This window comes from Oncorhynchus keta, unplaced genomic scaffold, assembly GCF_023373465.1.
Source record: "Oncorhynchus keta strain PuntledgeMale-10-30-2019 unplaced genomic scaffold, Oket_V2 Un_contig_5186_pilon_pilon, whole genome shotgun sequence".
Classification (NCBI taxonomy): domain Eukaryota; kingdom Metazoa; phylum Chordata; class Actinopteri; order Salmoniformes; family Salmonidae; genus Oncorhynchus; species Oncorhynchus keta.
The window spans coordinates 12317-33569 of NW_026288159.1; the positions used below are offsets into that span (position 1 = coordinate 12317).

The 21253-nt window shown below is 42.7% G+C and overlaps 1 protein-coding gene across 1 annotated transcript in view; it reads right to left on the reverse strand.

The window, feature by feature from the left end:
• Positions 1–485: 485 nt before the first annotated feature.
• The window catches only part of LOC118379835 (dysbindin-A-like), a 53066-nt gene continuing 32298 nt past the window's right edge, over positions 486–21253 (reverse strand). The window contains 4 exon segments of the mRNA XM_052509920.1: positions 486–837; positions 840–974; positions 4777–4923; positions 6982–7137. Coding sequence (XP_052365880.1) covers positions 689–837; positions 840–974; positions 4777–4923; positions 6982–7137 — 587 coding nt within the window. The 3' untranslated portion in view covers positions 486–688.

Consider the following 21253-nt stretch of genomic DNA (forward strand, 5'->3'; position numbering starts at 1 on the left):
CATTACATTTAGCAGACGCTCTTATCCAGAGCGACTTACAAATTGGTACATTCACCTTATGACATCCAGTGGAACAGCCACTTTACAATAGTGCATCTAAATCTTTTAGGGGGTGAGAAGGATTACTTTATCCTATCCTAGGTATTCCTTGGATAGGATAAAGTAATCCTTCTCCCCCTTAAAAGATTGAACGGTAATCATCTAGATATCACAATATCCTCCTAGCTACACCTACTGTTATTACCTACAGACTTCACTTCCCTGGTGCTACATCTTGGTGCTCGATTTATACTGTCTTTGGTGTAGTAGTAGTAATAATAATGATCATTTCTCTTTTGCTCAAAGCCATTGGACTGCATCCTGAACTGTGAACATGTTTTTAGAACTTGTTACCAATAAGTTGATTCTACACAGTTTTGCGTTTAGACTCCAACCAGTAATAAGGCTCTTCAGGGGTTTGTAATACATGAATTACGATACAAAGATTGTTCCAAAACAACTTTATTATTATTTACTTAGATATAATTGGATACAAGGAAGGAAGCTACATTTCATTTATAAAAAACAGAAAAGAAAAAAAAAAAAGTTTTTGGGGAAAAATGCAAAACGGACCCCCAGATCAGCGTCTAGGAGCTACCCTATACCCCCTAGAGCCGTTCTCACCCAGGGGGCAGCTCTGTGACGGCTCCTAAGAGGCCTGCGAGTCGCTGTCGTCAGAGTTCTTGAACGTCTCTGCCTCGGGCAACAACACCAGGGCTGTGTCAGCCTGCACTTCCTCCTCGTCTGGCAGTACCAGGGGCTGGTCTCCGTCTCCACTGGCCTCGCTGCCCTCCCCTCCTGGCACTCCCCCAGGCTGGTGTCCTGGCTGGCTGAGCCTGGCTCCGTGGAGGAGAAGGAAGACTGCTTGTTCCTCAGTTCCGCCTGGGTGGGCACCCGCAGGGAGATATCAGAGGACAACGACTCAGGGTCTGGACCTGGGGGACAGGAGGGAGGGAGAGGGGATCAGTCCAACATTTGGGACTCAACCACATGCTCCATCATGTGATTCTAGTGTGCTGCAGTGTATAATCTCTGTTTTGTTTGAACTCGTGACAACACAACTCTGTTATCACCAGGGTGACGCGCATGATACCATGCGTTCATAAGAAAGTGGCTCGCTATCAACGCACTTAATTACATGACTAAATGGACACAAGCGAATACGGTCTCTGTACCATTGGTGGCTACGTGATAGCATTAGTCATACTGTCTCTGTACCGTTTGTGGCTACGCGATAGCATTAGCCATACTGTCTCTGTACCGTTGGTGGCTACGTGATAGCATTAGCCATACTGTCTCTGTACCGTTGGTGGCTACATGATAGCATTTGCCATACTGTCTCTGTACCGTTGGTGGCTACATGATAGCATTAGCCATACTGTCTCTGTACCGTTGGTGGCTACGTGATAGCATTAGCCATACTGTCTCTGTACCGTTGGTGGCTACATGATAGCATTAGCCATACTGTCTCTGTACCGTTGGTGGCTACGTGATAGCATTAGCCATACTGTCTCTGTACCGTTGGTGGCTACGTGATAGCATTAGCCATACTGTCTCTGTACCGTGGCTACGTGTAGCTAGCCATACTGTCTCTGTACCGTTGGTGGCTAGCATAGCATTAGCCATACTGTCTCTGTACCGTTGGTGGCTCGATAGCATTAGCCATACTGTCTCTGTACCGTTGGTGGCTACGTGATAGCATTAGCCATACTGTCTCTGTACCGTTGGTGGCTACATGATAGCATTAGCCATACTGTCTCTGTACCGTTGGTGGCTACGTGATAGCATTAGTCATACTGTCTCTGTACCGTTGGTGGCTACGTGATAGCATTAGCCATACTGTCTCTGTACCATTGGTGGCTACATGATAGCATTTGCCATACTGTCTCTGTACCGTTGGTGGCTACATGATAGCATTAGCCATACTGTCTCGTTGGTGGCTACATGATAGCATTTGCCATACTGTCTCTGTACCGTTGGTGGCTACGTGATAGCATTAGCCATACTGTCTCTGTACCGTTGGTGGCTACATGATAGCATTTGCCATACTGTCTCTACGTTGGTGGCTACATGATAGCATTAGCCATACTGTCTCTGTACCATTGGTGGCTACATGATAGCATTTGCCATACTGTCTCTGTACCGTTGGTGGCTACATGATAGCATTAGCCATACTGTCTCTGTACCATTGGTGGCTACATGATAGCATTTGCCATACTGTCTCTGTACCGTTGGTGGCTACATGATAGCATTAGCCATACTGTCTCTGTACCGTTGGTGGCTACATGATAGCATTTGCCATACTGTCTCTGTACCGTGGTGGTAGCATTAGCCATACTGTCTCTGTACCATAGCATTAGCCATACTGTCTCTGTACCGTTGGTGGCTACATGATAGCATTAGCCATACTGCCACCGTTGGTGGCTACATGATAGCATTTGCCATCTCTGTACCGTTGGTGGCTACGTGATAGCATTAGCCATACTGTCTCTGTACCATTGGTGGCTACATGATAGCATTTGCCATACTGTCTCTGTACCGTTGGTGGCTACATGATAGCATTAGCCATACTGTCTCTGTACCGTTGGTGGCTACATGATAGCATTTGCCATACTGTCTCTGTACCGTTGGTGGCTACGTGATAGCATTAGCCATACTGTCTCTGTACCGTTGGTGGCTACATGATAGCATTTGCCATACTGTCTCTGTACCGTTGGTGGCTACATGATAGCATTTGCCATACTGTCTCTGTACCGTTGGTGGCTACATGATAGCATTAGCCATACTGTCTCTGTACCAGGTTGGTGGCTACATGATAGCATTTGCCATACTGTCTCTGTACCGTTGGTGGCTACGTGATAGCATTAGTCATACTGTCTCTGTACCGTTGGTGGCTACATGATAGCATTAGCCATACTGTCTCTGTACCATTGGTGGCTACATGATAGCATTTGCCATACTGTCTCTGTACCGTTGGTGGCTACATGATAGCATTAGCCATACTGTCTCTGTACCGTTGGTGGCTACATGATAGCATTTGCCATACTGTCTCTGTACCGTTGGTGGCTACGTGATAGCATTAGCCATACTGTCTCTGTACCATTGGTGGCTACATGATAGCATTTGCCATACTGTCTCTGTACCGTTGGTGGCTACATGATAGCATTAGCCATACTGTCTCTGTACCGTTGGTGGCTACATGATAGCATTTGCCATGCTGTCTCTGTACCGTTGGTGGCTACCTAGCATTAGCCATACTGTCTCTGTACCGTTGGTGGCTACATGATAGCATTTGCCATACTGTCTCTGTACCGTTGGTGGCTACATGATAGCATTTGCCATACTGTCTCTGTACCGTTGGTGGCTACATGATAGCATTAGCCATACTGTCTCTGTACCATTGGTGGCTACATGATAGCATTTGCCATACTGTCTCTGTACCGTTGGTGGCTACGTGATAGCATTAGCCATACTGTCTCTGTACCGTTGGTGGCTACATGATAGCATTAGCCATACTGTCTCTGTACCGTTGGTGGCTACGTGATAGCATTAGCCATACTGTCTCTGTACCGTTGGTGGCTACGTGATAGCATTAGCCATACTGTCTCTGTACCGTTGGTGGCTACGTGATAGCATTAGCCATACTGTCTCTGTACCGTTGGTGGCTACGTGATAGCATTAGCCATACTGTCTCTGTACCGTTGGTGGCTACGTGATAGCATTAGCCATACTGTCTCTGTACCATTGGTGGCTACATGATAGCATTAGCCATACTGTCCTGTACCGTTGGTGGCTACATGATAGCATTAGCCATACTGTCTCTGTACCGTTGGTGGCTACGTGATAGCATTAGCCATACTGTCTCTGTACCGTTGGTGGCTACATGATAGCATTTGCCATACCGTCTCACTGGTGGCTACGTGATAGCATTAGCCATACTGTCTCTGTACCATTGGTGGCTACATGATAGCATTAGCCATACTGTCTCTGTACCGTTGGTGGCTACGTGATAGCATTAGCCATACTGTCTCTGTACCGTTGGTGGCTACATGATAGCATTAGCCATACTGTCTCTGTACCGTTGGTGGCTACGTGATAGCATTAGCCATACTGTCTCTGTACCGTTGGTGGCTACATGATAGCATTAGCCATACTGTCTCTGTACCGTTGGTGGCTACGTGATAGCATTAGCCATACTGTCTCTGTACCGTTGGTGGCTACATGATAGCATTAGCCATACTGTCTCTGTACCGTTGGTGGCTACGTGATAGCATTAGCCATACTGTCTCTGTACCGTTGGTGGCTACATGATAGCATTAGCCATACTGTCTCTGTACCGTTGGTGGCTACGTGATAGCATTAGCCATACTGTCTCTGTACCGTTGGTGGCTACATGATAGCATTAGCCATACTGTCTCTGTACCGTTGGTGGCTACGTGATAGCATTAGCCATACTGTCTCTGTACCATTGGTGGCTACATGATATCAACAAATGGTCGTCCCAAATTGCACCCGATTCCCTACATAAATTAGTACAAATAAGTAGCAAACCTTCTGCAAGCCTGTTTCTGTAGTGAGGCAGCTTGATGTACCAGTACACCTCCTGGACAGGACACTAGTCTATCTCCCGTTTCCGTAGCGTGAAGCTACTCCCAATCCTCCAATTTCAGGGAGGACACTAACCACAAGGCCACCGAGTTGGTTATTCCCTACATAGTGCACTGTGTTGATAACTACCTGAGGTGAGTGAGGAGGTCAGGCTGTCGTCTTCTCCTCCAGAGTTGAGAAAGACGTCGAGGGCCTCGTGGTCCGACACGTCCATCAGGTCCATCTGTTCCAGAACGTCAACGTTCACCTCCATGGAAGACATGCTACCTATTGGCCCTGTGGAGCGACACACACAACCAGCGTCACTTCACACTGCAGCTGCACCACACCGCTACTGTTCCGCAGTCCCATCCTGCCTCCATTTCTCACAAGGAACCTCGGAACTTATCCTCCACTGTGGTTGAAAGGGAGGCGAGGAGATGGGGTGGAGGAATCACAGAATGACCAATTCAGAACCTCAGACTGACAAACAGTACAACACTGAAGATACACACACATCACTGTTACAGACAGTACAACACTGAAGATACACACACATCACTGTTACAGACAGTACAACACTGAAGATACACACACATCACTGTTACAGACAGTACAACACTGAAGATACACACACATCACTGTTACAGACAGTACAACAGCACAACACTGAAGATACACACACATCACTGTTACAGACAGTACAACAGCACAACACTGAAGATACACACACATCACTGTTACAGACAGTACAACAGTACAACACTGAAGATACACACACATCACTGTTACAGACAGTACAACACTGAAGATACACACACATCACTGTTACAGACAGTACAACAGCACAACACTGAAGATACACACACACATCACTGTTACAGACAGTACAACAGTACAACCCTGAAGATACACACACGTCACTGTTACAGACAGTACAACCCTGAAGATACACACACATCACTGTTACAGACTGACAAACAGTACAACACTGAAGATACACACACATCACTGTTACAGACAGTACAACAGTACAACACTGAAGATACACACACATCACTGTTACAGACAGTACGACAGCACAACACTGAAGATACACACACATCACTGTTACAGACAGTACAACAGTACAACACTGAAGATACACACACATCACTGTTACAGACAGTACAACACTGAAGATACACACACATCACTGTTACAGACAGTACAACAGCACAACACTGAAGATACACACACATCACTGTTACAGACAGTACAACAGCACAACACTGAAGATACACACACATCACTGTTACAGACAGTACAACACTGAAGATACACACACATCACTGTTACAGACTGACAAACAGCACAACACTGAAGATACACACACACATCACTGTTACAGACTGACAAACAGCACAACACTGAAGATACACACACATCACTGTTACAGACAGTACAACAGCACAACACTGAAGATACACACACATCACTGTTACAGACAGTACAACAGCACAACACTGAAAATACACACACATCACTGTTACAGACTGACAGACAGTACAACACTGAAGATACACACATCACTGTTACAGACAGTACAACAGCACAACACTGAAGATACACACACATCACTGTTACAGACAGTACAACAGCACAACACTGAAGATACACACACATCACTGTTACAGACTGACAAACAGCACAACACTGAAGATACACACACACACACACACGTCACTGTTACAGACAACACAGCTCTGACATGAGACACACAGACAGACAGCACTATCATACCTCAAGTATGATGAAAGCAGGAAGGGGAAGCACAATAAAAGACGTAGGAAACAGTCCATTAACCGGCGTAGCATCACTGGTTATTGTAAAGCTCAATGTCCCAGACAGAGCAGAACAAGGGTCATATAATCTACACCAAAACAGCAGTTTACACCAGACCAAAGTCAATACAGAAAATATCATCTTAAAACACAAGTCAACCTTTTTAAAAGTGCCCTTTTTTGACCTTCTGCAACGTTTATTATTTTTATTTTACCTTTATTTAACTTGGCAAGTCAGTTAAGAACAAATTCTTATTTTCAATGACGGCCTCATAACAGTGGGTTAACTGCCTTGTTCAGGGGCAGAACGACAGATTTTGACCTTGTCAGCTCGGGATTCGATCTAGCAACCTTCGGTTACTAGTCCAACGCTCTAACCACTAGGTTACCCTGCCGCCCCCTGCCGTATCAACAGAGGTAGTGTTCCAAATGGACCCCTATTTCCTAGGGCTCGTAGTGCACTACTTCCCAGGGCCCGTAGTGCTATGGTCCAAGGGGAGCCACACAGTGTGTGTTCTGGGTTCCAGCTCACCTCTTCTGTCAGTGATCTGCAGGTAGCCAGTAGAGAGGTACTGATCCATGTCCTGTTGGAAAGCTTCTTCAAAGTACTTCTGCCTCTCCTTCAGCTTCCCCTGCTGGGCGTGCTCCATGTCCAGCACCTTCTGGGCGTGCTCAGAGTCCAGCTCGGCTGGGGGGAAACAGGAAGTAGAGGACACGTAAACATAGAGGTGGATAGAGGGTTGACTTGCTCTCACGGAAGCAGCCATTGAAAAGATAGTAGATGAGCTCTAGTACATTTCTATGGAGGTCAGTAATACCCTCTGGATAGACATAAGGACAAGCCACAGTCAAATGATGACGCCTCAGTCTTCCATTATTTAATGGAAACATGTTTCACAAATCTGCACTGTATAGGTCACTGTGTAAGTCACTGTATAAGTCACTATATAGTTACTGTATAGGTTACTGTATAAGTCACTGTGTAGGTCACTGTGTAAGTCACTGTATAACTCACTATATAGTTACTGTATAGGTTACTGTATAAGTCACTGTGTAGGTCACTGTATAACTCACTATATAGTTACTGTATAGGTTACTGTATAAGTCACTGTGTAGGTCACTGTATAGTTACTGTATAAATCACTGTGTAGGTCACTGTGTAGGTCACTGTATAAGTCACTATATAGTTACTGTATAGGTTACTGTACAAGTCACTGTGTAGGTCACTGTATAGTTACTGTATAAGTCACTGTAGGTCACTATATAGTTATGTATAGGTTACTGTATAAGTCACTGTGTAAGTCACTATATAGTTACTGTATAGGTTACTGTATAAGTCACTGTATAAGTCACTATAGTTACTGTATAAGTCACTGTAAGTCACTATATAGTTACTGTATAGGTTACAGTATAAGTCACTGTGTAGGTCACTCTGTAAGTCACTATATAGTTACTGAATAGGTTCTGTATAAGTAACTGTGTAGGTCACTATATAGTTACTGAATAGGTTACTGTATAAGTCACTGTGTAGGTCACTGTGTAAGTCACTATATAGTTACTGTATAGGTTACTGTATAAGTCACTGTATAAGTCACTATAGTTACTGTATAGGTCACTGTAAGTCACTATATAGTTACTGTATAGGTTACAGTATAAGTCACTGTGTAGGACTGTGTAGGTCACTGTACAGTTACTGAATATAAACAAGTCATTGTTTGGTATCCCTGTTAATAAGCTGTATAGGAAGTGGCAGCTTTTTGTCAGATAGCCTCTGCTCTTTTTCTAGTGACCCCAAATCCATTGACCACATACATACAGTTTGGGACGCAACCTGTAGTTAGACTTTTACATCAGATAAATGTCTTCTCACTATTATAATGATCAACATCATCCTACAGATATCATCAGATAAATGTCTTCTCACTATTATAATGATCAACATCATCCTACAGATATCGTCAGATAAATGTCTTCTCATTATTATAATGATCAACATAATCCTACAGATATCATCAGATAAATGTCTTCTCACTATTATAATGATCAACATCATCCTACAGATATCATCAGATAAATGTCTTCTCACTATTATAATGATCAACATCATCCTACAGATATCATCAGATAAATGTCTTCTCACTATTATAATGATCAACATCATCCTACAGATATCATCAGATAAATGTCTTCTCACTATTATAATGATCAACATCATCCTACAGATATCATCAGATAAATGTCTTCTCACTATTATAATGATCAACATCATCCTACAGATATCATCAGATAAATGTCTTCTCACTATTATAATGATCAACATCATCCTACAGATATCAGATAAATGTCTTCTCACTATTATAATGATAAACATCATCCTACAGATATCAGATAAATGTCTTCTCACTATTATAATGATCAACATCATCCTACAGATAACAGATAAATGTCTTCTCACTATTATAATGATCAACATCATCCTACAGATATCATCAGATAAATGTCTTCTCACTATTATAATGATCAACATCATCCTACAGATATCATTAGATAAATGTCTTCTCACTATTATAATGATCAACATCATCCTACAGATATCATCAGATAAATGTCTTCTCACTATTATAATGATCAACATCATCCTACAGATATCAACAGATAAATGTCTTCTCACTATTATAATGATCAACATCATCCTACAGATATCATCAGATAAATGTCTTCTCACTATTATAATGATCAACATCATCCTACAGATATCAGATAAATGTCTTCTCACTATTATAATGATCAACATCATCCTACAGATATCAGATAAATGTCTTCTCACTATTATAATGAGAGCCCTGAGTCTGGCCAGACACCATCCTTACTGTAGAGTCTCCTCACAGAGCCCTGAGTCTGGCCAGAAACACCATCCTTACTGTAGAGTCTCCTCACAGAGCCCTGAGTCTGGCCAGAGACACCATCCTTACTACTTTTTAGAGTCTCCTCACAGAGCCCTGAGCCAGAGACACTCTACTGTGTGGAGCGTGCAGAGACTAGCACCCTGAGTCTGGCCAGAGAGACTATTCTGTGACCTCTTTATCTCAGCTAACAACCCTTTCTTGTGATACTACAGTATCAGGATACTAACAAGATACCACTACAGTACTACAGGATACTAACAAGATACCACTACAATACTACAGGATACTAACAAGATACCACTACAATACTACAGGATACTAACAAGATACCACAGACAGTAGCGGACTCCGCCGCAAAACCTTGACCTATAGGGGGAGGGTCTGGGTGGCGTCTGTCCGCGAGGACGCGGACCCACTACAGTACTACAGGATACTAGCACGATACCACTACAATACTACAGGATACCACTACAGAGGAGATAGACACTACAGGATACTAACAAGATACCACTACAATACTACAGGATACTAACAAGACACCCTACAGTACTACAGGATACTGCAACACAATACCACTACAATATTATAGGATACTAACAAGATACCACTACAGTACTACAGGATACTAACTCAGGTCTGCGATACCACTACAATACTACAGGATACCACTACAGTACTACAGGATACCCCTACAGTACTACAGGATACGACCGCCCACCTATCTAACAAGTACTACAGGATACTAACAAGATGCCACTACAGCACTACAGGATACTAACAAGATACCACTACAGTACTACAGGATACTAACAAGATACCACTACAATACTACAGGATACTAACAAGATACCACTACAATACTACAGGATACTAACAAGATACCACTACAATACTACAGGATACTAACAAGATACCACTACAGTACTACAGGATACTACTACACGATACCACTACAATACTACAGGATACCCCTACAGTACTACAGGATACTAACAAGATGCCACTACAGCACTACAGGATACTAACAAGATGCCACTACAGCACTAACAGGATACTAACACAAGATACCACTACAATACTACAGGATACTAACAAGATACCACTACAATACTACAGGATACTAACAAGATACCACTACAATACTACAGGATACTAACAAGATACCACTACAGTACTACAGGATACTAACACGATACCACTACAATACTACAGGATACTAACAAGATACTACAGGATACTACAGATACCACTACAGTACTACAGGATACTAACAAGATACCACTACAATACTACAGGATACTAACAAGATACCACTACAATACTACAGGATACTAACACGATACCACTACAATACTACAGGATACTAACAAGATACCACTACAGTACTACAGGATACTAACAAGATACCACTACAATACTACAGGATACTAACACAGATACCACTACAATACTACAGGATACCCCTACAGTACTACAGGATACTAACAAGATACCACTACAGCACTACAGGATACTAACAAGATACCACTACAGTACTACAGGATACTAACACGATACCACTACAGTACTACAGGATACTATTTACATTTAAGATACCACTACAATACTACAGGATACCACTACAGTACTACAGGATACTAACAAGATACCACTACAGCACTACAGGATACTAACAAGATACCACTACAATACTACAGGATACTAACAAGATACCACTACAGTACTACAGGATACTAACAAGATATACTACAATACTAACAGGATACTAACAAGATACCACTACAATACTAACAAGATACCACTACAGTACTACAGGATACTAACAAGATACCACTACAATACTACAGGATACTAACAAGGATACCACTACAATACTACAGGATACTAACAAGATACCACTACAGTACTACAGGATACCACTACAATACTACAGGATATACAAGATACCACTACAGTACTACAAGATACCAACAATACAGATACACAACATTTAGCAGACTTTATCAGCCACAATACATTTTACAGCAATTAAGAGCGACTTACAAATTGAATACTACAGGGTACTAACAAGATACCACTACAGTACTAAGGGTACTAACAAGATACCACTACAATTGATACTAAGATACTCCAGGATACTCCAGAATACCACTACAATACTACAGGATACCACTACAATACTACAGGATACCACTACAATTGAGGAATAACAAGATACCACTACCACTACAATACCCCTACAGTACTACAGGATACAATACTTTACTCCATGATACTAACAAGATACCACTACAATACTACAGGATACTAACAAGATACCACTACAATACTACAGGATACTAACAAGATACCACTACATACACTACAGTACCACAGGATACTAACAAGATACCACTACAATACTACAGATACTAACAAGATACCACTACAATAACAGGATACTCACAAGATACCACTACAGTACACTAACAAATACAATACTACAGGATACCACTACAATACTACAGATAACACTACAATACTAGAATACCACTACAATACTACAGGATACCACTACAATAAGAACACCACTACAATACAGGATACTAACAAGATACCACTACAATACTACAGGATAACCACTACAATACTACAGAATACCACTACAGGTACTACAGTATACCTACAATACAGATACTCATAAGATAACATACAGGATACTAACAAGATAATACAATACTACAGGATACTAACAAGACCAATACTACAGTACTAACAAGATACTACAATACTAAGATACAACAGGTACTACAGGATACTAACAAGATAGACTACAGGATACTAACAAGATACCACTACAATACTACAGATACTACAAGGATACCACTACAATACTACAGGATACTAACAATATACCACTACAATACTACAGATACTAACAATATACTACAGTACTACAGGATACAGTACCAACAAGATACTACAGTACTACAGGATACTAACAAGATACCACTACAATACCTAACAAGATACACTGAAATACCACTACAGAATACCAACAGGATACTACAGATACCACTACAGTACAGAACAGGATACCACTACAATACTACAGGATACTAGATACCACTACAATACTACAGTGAAATACCACTACAATACTACAGGATAACAACAGCAGAGGAAACCCCTTTACTAGTATTTTCAGACCTACTTTATTTGTCACGTGGCCGAATACAACAGGTGTAGTAAGTGAAACCTACAACAGGTACTACGTGAAATGCCAATACATACAACAGGTGAAGTAGACCTTACAGTGAAATGCCGAATACAACAGGTGTAGTAGATACTAACAAGATGAAATGCCGAATACAACAGGTGTAGTAGACCTTACAGTGAAATGCCGAATACAACAGATACCAGTAATACTACAGTGAAATGCCGAATACAACAGGTGTAGTAGACCTTACAGTGAAATGCCGAATACAACAGGTGTAGTAGACTATAATTACAGTGAAATGCCGAATACAACAGGTGTAGTAGACCTCTACAGTGAAATACTAACAATACCAACAGGTGTAGGTACCTACAGTGAAACTTCGGAATACAACAGTACTTGTAGTAGACCTTACAGTGAAATGCCGAATACAACAGGTGTAGTAGACCTTACAGTGAAATGCCGAATACAAACAGGTGTAGTAGACCTTACAGTGAAATGCGGAATACAACAGGTGTAGTAGACCTTACAGTGAAATGCTGAATACAACAGGTGTAGTAGACCAATACTACAGTGAAATGCCGAATACAACAGGTGTAGTAGACCTGATACAGTGAATACAACAGTGATACTTACACTTAGTAGACCAGGGCTACAGGTGTAACCACTGAATACTACATGGGATATAACCTCACATTTGAAACATAATGTAAACTTTACTACGGTGACACTACAGGTACATTTCAATGAAACATGGTACCCCTAATTGCCCTCGCTAGAAGCATACTAAGACAAAGAAGTGGATGGCTGCAAACTTTCTACTATAAACTCGGACAAAACAGAGATGCTTGTTTCTAGGTCCCAAGAAACAAAGGTCTTCTGTTGAATCTGACAATTAATCTTAATGGTTGTATCTCAAATGGGCAAAACTGTGAAGGACCTCGGCGTTACTCTGGCCCAGGATCTCTCTTTTGAAGAAATATCAAGACCATTTCGAGGACAGCTTTTTTCCATCTACAGGTAACATTGCAAAAATCAGAAACTTTCTGTCCAAAAATGATGCAGAAAAATTAATCCATGCTTTTTGTCAGGTACTAGTAGACCGGATAAAGCACTAAACACTTCAGTTAGTGAAATGGCGGCTGCTAGAATGCCCAACAGGAACCAAAAATTTGATCATATTACCTCTACACTGGTAAAAGCAAGGGCTGATTTCAGTTTTAATAACCTACAAAGCATTACATGGGTGTACCTCTCTGATTTGGTCCTGCCGTACATACCTTACGGTCACAGTGAAATGCAAACAGAATACTACATTTTTATGTAGTAGACCTTATGTCAGAGACGCAAACTCGGTCTGAAGTCTTTGCTGAATAGTCTGGCCCAGGGTGGGAAGGTAGACCAGGCTCACAACGAAATCTCTGCCTCTAACCCTGTTACGGGGGCTGAGTCACTGGCTTGCAACAGGTGTGCGTCACCTGGGTGGGTTGATTCACTGACTGGGTTGCCCCCCTTGGGTTGTACCTGCGGGAGATCAGTGAAATGCTGAATACAACAGGTGTTCGGGGGTGTAGACCTGACCCCTCCTACAGCCTCCAGTGGAGGTTTATGAAATTCCCCTAGGGTCCTTTGAATCTTCCATACTTTCAGGTGTAGTAGACTCTGCTGTCCCCAGTCCTGTCCTGCAGTTTGCAGTAGCCCTTTGCCCCACCTTACAGTGAAATGCTGAATATAACAGAACATCTTGTAGTAGACCTTACAGTGAAATGCTGAATATACAGGTGTAGTAGACCTTACAGTGAAATGCTGAATACAACAGGTGTAGTAGACCTTACAGTGAAATACCCGAATACAACAGGTGTAGTAGACCTTACAGTGAAATGCCGAATACAACAGGTGTAGGTTAGACCTTTACAGTGAAATGCCGAATACAACAGGTGTAGTAGACCTTACAGTGAAATGCTGAATACAACAGGTGTAGTAGACCTAGACCTTACAGTGAAATGCCGAATACAACAGGTGTAGTAGACCTTACAGTGAAATGCCGATACTTACAGGCACTAACCAACAGTGCAAAAAGGTATTAGGTGAACAAAGAAATACAACAGTAAAGAAATAAACAACACAACAGGTAAAAAGACAGGCTATATACAGTAGTAGAGGCTATAAAAGTAGTGAGGCTACAGTAATACAGACTTAATGTACAGGACTGAGATACACAGACTGTTGAGATCACCTAGTTACCTTAAGATGAAAATCACTCTGGATAAGAGCACCTGCTAAATGACTAACATGTAAATGTATATCCCCCACATCGTAGGCTAATTATTTACCTGCCTGCCCAAGTGTGTCTCCTCCAGATCAGAAAACAACGGGACGGTTCTGTTATGTGAAGCCAGACATGTATCGTGACTATCGTCCCAGTAAGCTCTAGTCCCCACTGTGAGCCATGTCTCTCTCGGTCTTAAAGACAGGAAGCACCTACCCACTTCTCAGAACAGCAGGAAGTGGTTATGTTACTTTTACGGAACCATAGGAGTGTCTGTGTTAAGGCTAGAGGTGCTACATCCTTTTAAAAAGACGCATATTGTTGCAGTGAATCTTTTGTTCTAGATCAAGCTCATCATCAGCTGCCTTTACAAGAACTGACATCCGTGTGGAGTCAAGTAACAGCAGATTGAGGAACTAAGTATCTTCTTTGTTTTCTGACAAAAGTTCATCCCAGAAATGCTGCCTCATTGAAAATAAGAATTTCAACCCTGAATCATTGGATTCTCACAAATCCTTGAAATGCCCGCCAAGGTGCCAATACAGGCTCAGGATTTCCAGGTAGGTCATTTCTCTTTGTCCGAATCTACCAAAGCATTTGAACACAGTCAGTCAGTCACCCCTGTGGTAAAGGGGTGTTGTTGTCAGTGGGCTGGATGTGTCAACTCGACTAGTCCCAGGTGGGCAGGAAGTGAAGCTAGCTGTCACCAGGCAGGGCCCCACAAGAACTGTCTGTCCCCCAAACGGCTCCCTATTCCCTTTATAGTGCACTACTTTTGGACCAGGGCCCATAGGAAATACACAGGCTAGGGTGCCATTTCTAGGGAACACTAGGCTTCCATCTGGGAAGCTACCTGTGATCAGAGACATGCATTCTATCTTCCACATGGTGAACAGCAGCTCAACAGAACCAGCCTCTGATTCACTAGAAATACCACTCTACTTTTATCACGTTGCAACACCACAACTCTTCATCCACAATACATCTACATGACGGCCTCCCACAGGTAACGTGATGTCCTCCCATAGGTAACATTATGGCCTTCCATAGGTAACATCCCATAGGTAACATTATGGCCTTCCATAGGTAACATCCCATAGGTAACATTATGGCCTTCCATAGGTAACATTATGGCCTTCCATAGGTAACATCCCATAGGTAACATTATGGCCTTCCATAGGTAACATCCCATAGGTAACATTATGGCATTCCATAGGTAACATCCCATAGGTAACATTATGGCCTTCCATAGGTAATATCCCATAGGTAACATTATGGCCTTCCATAGGTAACATCCCATAGGTAACATTATGGCATTCCATAGGTAACATCCCATAGGTAACATTATGGCATTCCATAGGTAACATCCCATAGGTAACATTATGGCATTCCATAGGTAACATCCCATAGGTAACATTATGGCCTTCCATAGGTAACATCCCATAGGTAACATTATGGCATTCCATAGGTAACATCCCATAGGTAACATTATGGCCTTCCATAGGTAACATCCCATAGGTAACATTATGGCCTTCCATAGGTAATTATGGCCTTCTTTCCATAGGTAACATTATGGCCTTCCATAGGTAACAACATGGCCTTCCATAGGTAACATTATGGCCTTCCATAGGTAACATCCCATAGGTAACATTATGGCCTTCCATAGGTAACATCCCATAGGTAACATTATGGCATTCCATAGGTAACATCCCATAGGTAACATTATGGCCTTCCATAGGTAACATCCCATAGGTAACATCCCATAGGTAACATTATGGCCTTCCATAGTTAACATCCCATAGGTAACATTATGGCCTTCCATAGGTAACATCCCATAGGTAACAATATGGCCTTCCATAGGTAACATTATGGCCTTCCATAGGTAACATTATGGCCTCTCATTGGTAACATAATGGCCTTCCATAGTTAACATCCCATAGGTAACATTATGGCCTTCCATAGGTAACATCCCATAGGTAACATTATGGCCTTCCATAGGTAACATCCCATAGGTAACAATATGGCCTTCCATAGGTAACATTATGACCTTCCATAGGTAACATTCCATAGGTAACATTATGACCTTCCATAGGTAACATCCCATAGGTAACATTATGACCTTCCATAGGTAACATTATGACCTTCCATAGGTAACATCCCATAGGTAACATTATGGCCTCTCATAGGTAACATTATGGCCTCTCATTGGTAACATTATGACCTTCCATAGGTAACATCCCATAGGTAACATTATGGCCTTCCATAGGTAACATCCCATAGGTAACATTATGGCCTTCTATAGGTAACATCCCATAGGTAACATTATGGCCTTCAATATGTAACATCCCATAGGTAACATTATGGCCTTCTATAGGTAACATCCCATAGGTAACATTATGGCCTTCCATAGGTAACATTATGGCCTTCGATATGTAACATCCCATAGGTAACATTATGGCCTTCGATATGTAACATCCATAGGTAACATTATGGCCTTCGATATGTAACATCCCATAGGTAACATTATGGCCTTCGATATGTAACATCCCATAGGTAACATTATGGCCTTCCATAGGTAACATCCCATAGGTAACATTATGGCCTTCCATAGGTAACATTATGCAAAGTTGCTTGACAAATGGTTAACCAGTTGCATTTATTTATGCATGCTGCAACAACTGAGGCATGTATTTTTAGATGTGACCCACAAGCTGGAGCTGTGACCTGTGATGTTCTCTTGTTTCTCATAGTGGAAGTCAAATGGCTTTCTGACAGAGAGAATGATGTCAATGGCTTTCTGACAGAGAGAATGATGTCAATGGCTTTCTGACAGAGAGAATGATGTCAATGGCTTTCTGACAGAGAGAATGATGTCAATGGCTTTCTGAGAGAGAGAATGATGTCAATGGCTTTCTGACAGAGAGAATGATGTCAATGGCTTTCTGACAGAGAGAATGATGTCAATGGCTTTCTGACAGAGAGAATGATGTCAATGGCTTTCTGAGAGAGAGAATGATGTCAATGGGTTTCTAAAATAATGTCAATGGCTCTCTGACAGAGAGAATGATGTCAATGGCTTTCTGACAGAGAGAATGATGTCAATGGCTTTCTGAGAGAGAGAATGATGTCAATGGCTTTCTGACAGAGAGGATGATGTCAATGGCTTTCTGACAGAGAGAATGATGTCAATGGCTTTCTGAGAGAGAGAATGATGTCAATGGCTTTCTGAGAGAGAGAATGATGTCAATGGATTTCTAAAATAATGTCAATAAATAATGCTTTCTGAGAGAGAGAAGGGGTGTTAAAATATATATCAGACAGTGGAAGAGATTCCCCATAGTGCAATACATTTGATCAGAGCCTAAATCCCCCAGCAGGATAAATATATAATGATGAGCCCTCCAACCTCTCTATTGACCCCTAGGGAAGGAGAGACACAGCCTATCCCCCCAGCAGGATAAATATATAATGATGAGCCCTCCAACCTCTCTATTGAACCCTAGGGAAGGAGAGACACAGCCTATCCCCCCCAGCAGGATAAATATATAATGATGAGCCCTCCAACCCTCTATTGACCCCCAGGGAAGGAAGACACAGCCTATCCCCCCAGCAGGATAAATATATAATGATGAGCCCTCCAACCTCTCTATTGACCCCCAGTGGAAGGAGAGACACAGCCTATCCCCCCCAGCAGGATAAATTATAATGATGAGCCCTCCAACCTCTCTATTGACCCCCAGGGAAGGAGAGACACAGCCTATCCCCCCCAGCAGGATAAATGTATAATGATGATCCCTCCAACCTCTCTATTGACCCCCAGGGAAGGAGAGACACAGCCTATCCCCCCAGCAGGATAAATGTATAATGATGAGCCCTCCAACCTCTCTATTGACCCCCAGGGAAGGAGAGACACAGCCTATCCCCCAGCAGGATAAATGTATAATGATGAGCCCTCCAACCTCTCTATTGACCCCCAGGGAAGGAGAGACACAGCCTATCCCCCCAGCAGGATAAATGTATAATGATGAGCCCTCCAACCTCTCTATTGACCCCCAGGGAAGGAGAGACACAGCCTATCCCCCCCCAGCAGGATAAATGTATAATGATGAGCCCTCCAACCTCTCTATTGACCCCCAGGAAGGAGAGACACAGCCTATCCCCCCAGCAGGATAAATGTATAATGATGAGCCCTCCAACCTCTCTATTGACCCCCAGGGAAGGAGAGACACAGCCTATCCCCCCAGCAGGATAAATGTATAATGATGAGCCCTCCAACCTCTCTATTGACCCCCAGGAAGGAGAGACACAGCCGATCCCCCCAGCAGGATAAATGTATAATGATGAGCCCTCCAACCTCTCTATTGACCCCCAGGGAAGGAGAGACACAGCCTATCCCCCCAGCAGGATAAATGTATAATGATGAGCCCTCCAACCTCTCTATTGACCCCCAGGGAAGGAGAGACACAGCATTCTATTACAGCTCCTAATACCACTGTTATAAACATTCTCCAAGTCATGCGTCACCACTATAAATAGGAACCAAGATGAAATGTTCAGAGAAATGTAATTATATTTAATACCGAGCTATGTTAGGGGTGTTTCAGAGGGCAACCAGTGGTGACATTCTGTAAAGTCTAGTGAATTCAGTCATATACCCTCAACTGATAGACTTGTGAAGAGTGAAAGAAAAAGGTCAGAGACCCCTACAGTGCATTACATTCCTCTGTATTATCCAAGCAGTGCTCACCAACCGGTCGATCGCCATCTTCAAGGCATTTCTAGCGGATCACCAAACATTTCAGTAGAAAAGACAAAGATAAAAGGCATAAAGGCTTGCGTTCCTTTTTGTTTTCTTCATGTTGTGCTGTTGGCGGTCGGTGCACTTGGTGTACCAGGTAGACGAAGCTTGATGTACCAGGTAGACGAAGCTTGATGTACCAGGTAGACAAAGCTTGGTGTACCAGGTAGACAAAGCTTGGTGTACCAGGTAGACGAAGCTTGGTGTACCAGGTAGACGAAGCTTGGTGTACCAGGTAGACGAAGCTTGGTGTACCAGGTAGACGAAGCTTGGTGTACCAGGTAGACGAAGCTTGGTGTACCAGGTAGACGAAGCTTGGTGTACCAGGTAGACGAAGCTTGGTGTACCAGGTAGACGAAGCTTGGTGTACCAGGTAGACGAAGCTTGGTGTACCAGGTAGACGAAGCTTGGTGTACCAGGTAGACGAAGCTTGGTGTACCAGGTAGACGAAGCTTGGTGTACCAGGTAGACGAAGCTTGGTGTACCAGGTAGACGTAGAGCTTGATGTACCAGGTAGACGGGCTTGGTGTACCAGGTAGACAAAGCTTGATGTACCAGGGAACTTGGAAATGTCTGACTTCAGTACATTCAAGACAACTGGGATGTACTTGGAAATGTCTGACTTCAGTACATTCAAGACAACTGGGAACTTGGAAATGTCTGACTTCAGTACATTCAAGACAACTGGGAACTTCCAGGGAAATTCTTTTTTTTTGAAAGGTCATCCAACTGGGAAACTCTGGCATCTTTCTAGAGCTCAGACTTACCGTCCTGATGTTCACGGGCGTCATCATTTGATCTCATTTCTTCCAGAGTTCCCAGTTGTCTTGAAAGCATCATGACCATCAGATGCATGTACCATCAGTCCAGTAAAACACAATTATCTCAATTTAGGCTCAGCATGTTCTACACCAACTGATGTATTGTTATTAATGCTTAAGTTTCAACGTATAATATGGTCTGAGAGGAACAATATTGGCAGAACAGACATATAGCCAATATATGATGTGATAACGTTTCAGGCCTACTGCACAAACCTCATTCCTACCGAACTGGTTTAATTAGGTTGATGATAACTTTGACCACTGTTCTAAAGGGTCTGAGTCATAGATGTAAAGCTATTATATTAGCTATGATCTGAGAGGGGGAGGCAGAGCACTGGCCCCAGCCTCAGCTCTCATGTTAGGTTGCTGTATACTACTCATCTCATCTACACCAAGTGGGCTGCCAAGTTAGGCTACTGTGGGCTGCCAAGTTAGGCTACTGTGGGCTGCCAAGTTAGGCTACACTGGCACACACACTGCACTGCTTTGCTTTATCTTGTCCAGGTTGCAGTTGTAAATGAGAACTTGTTCTCAACGAGCCTACCTGGTTAAATAAAGGTGAAATTAAAAATTAAAAACACACACACACCAAACTCTGGTCAGGTGTGGGCAGCCTGCTCTTCAGATATCACCTCTGGTCCCAACTCCCGTCCCAACTCCCGTCAGGCCTGACCAGATGTGGTACTCACAAGTAATCCAATCATAGCGGTTTCAGACAGCACTGCTTACCTCAGCAAGCCATTGATCTCCGCAATAGCAGCCAGTGTACGTCCCAAATGTCACCTACATAGTGCACTACTTTCTACCAGAG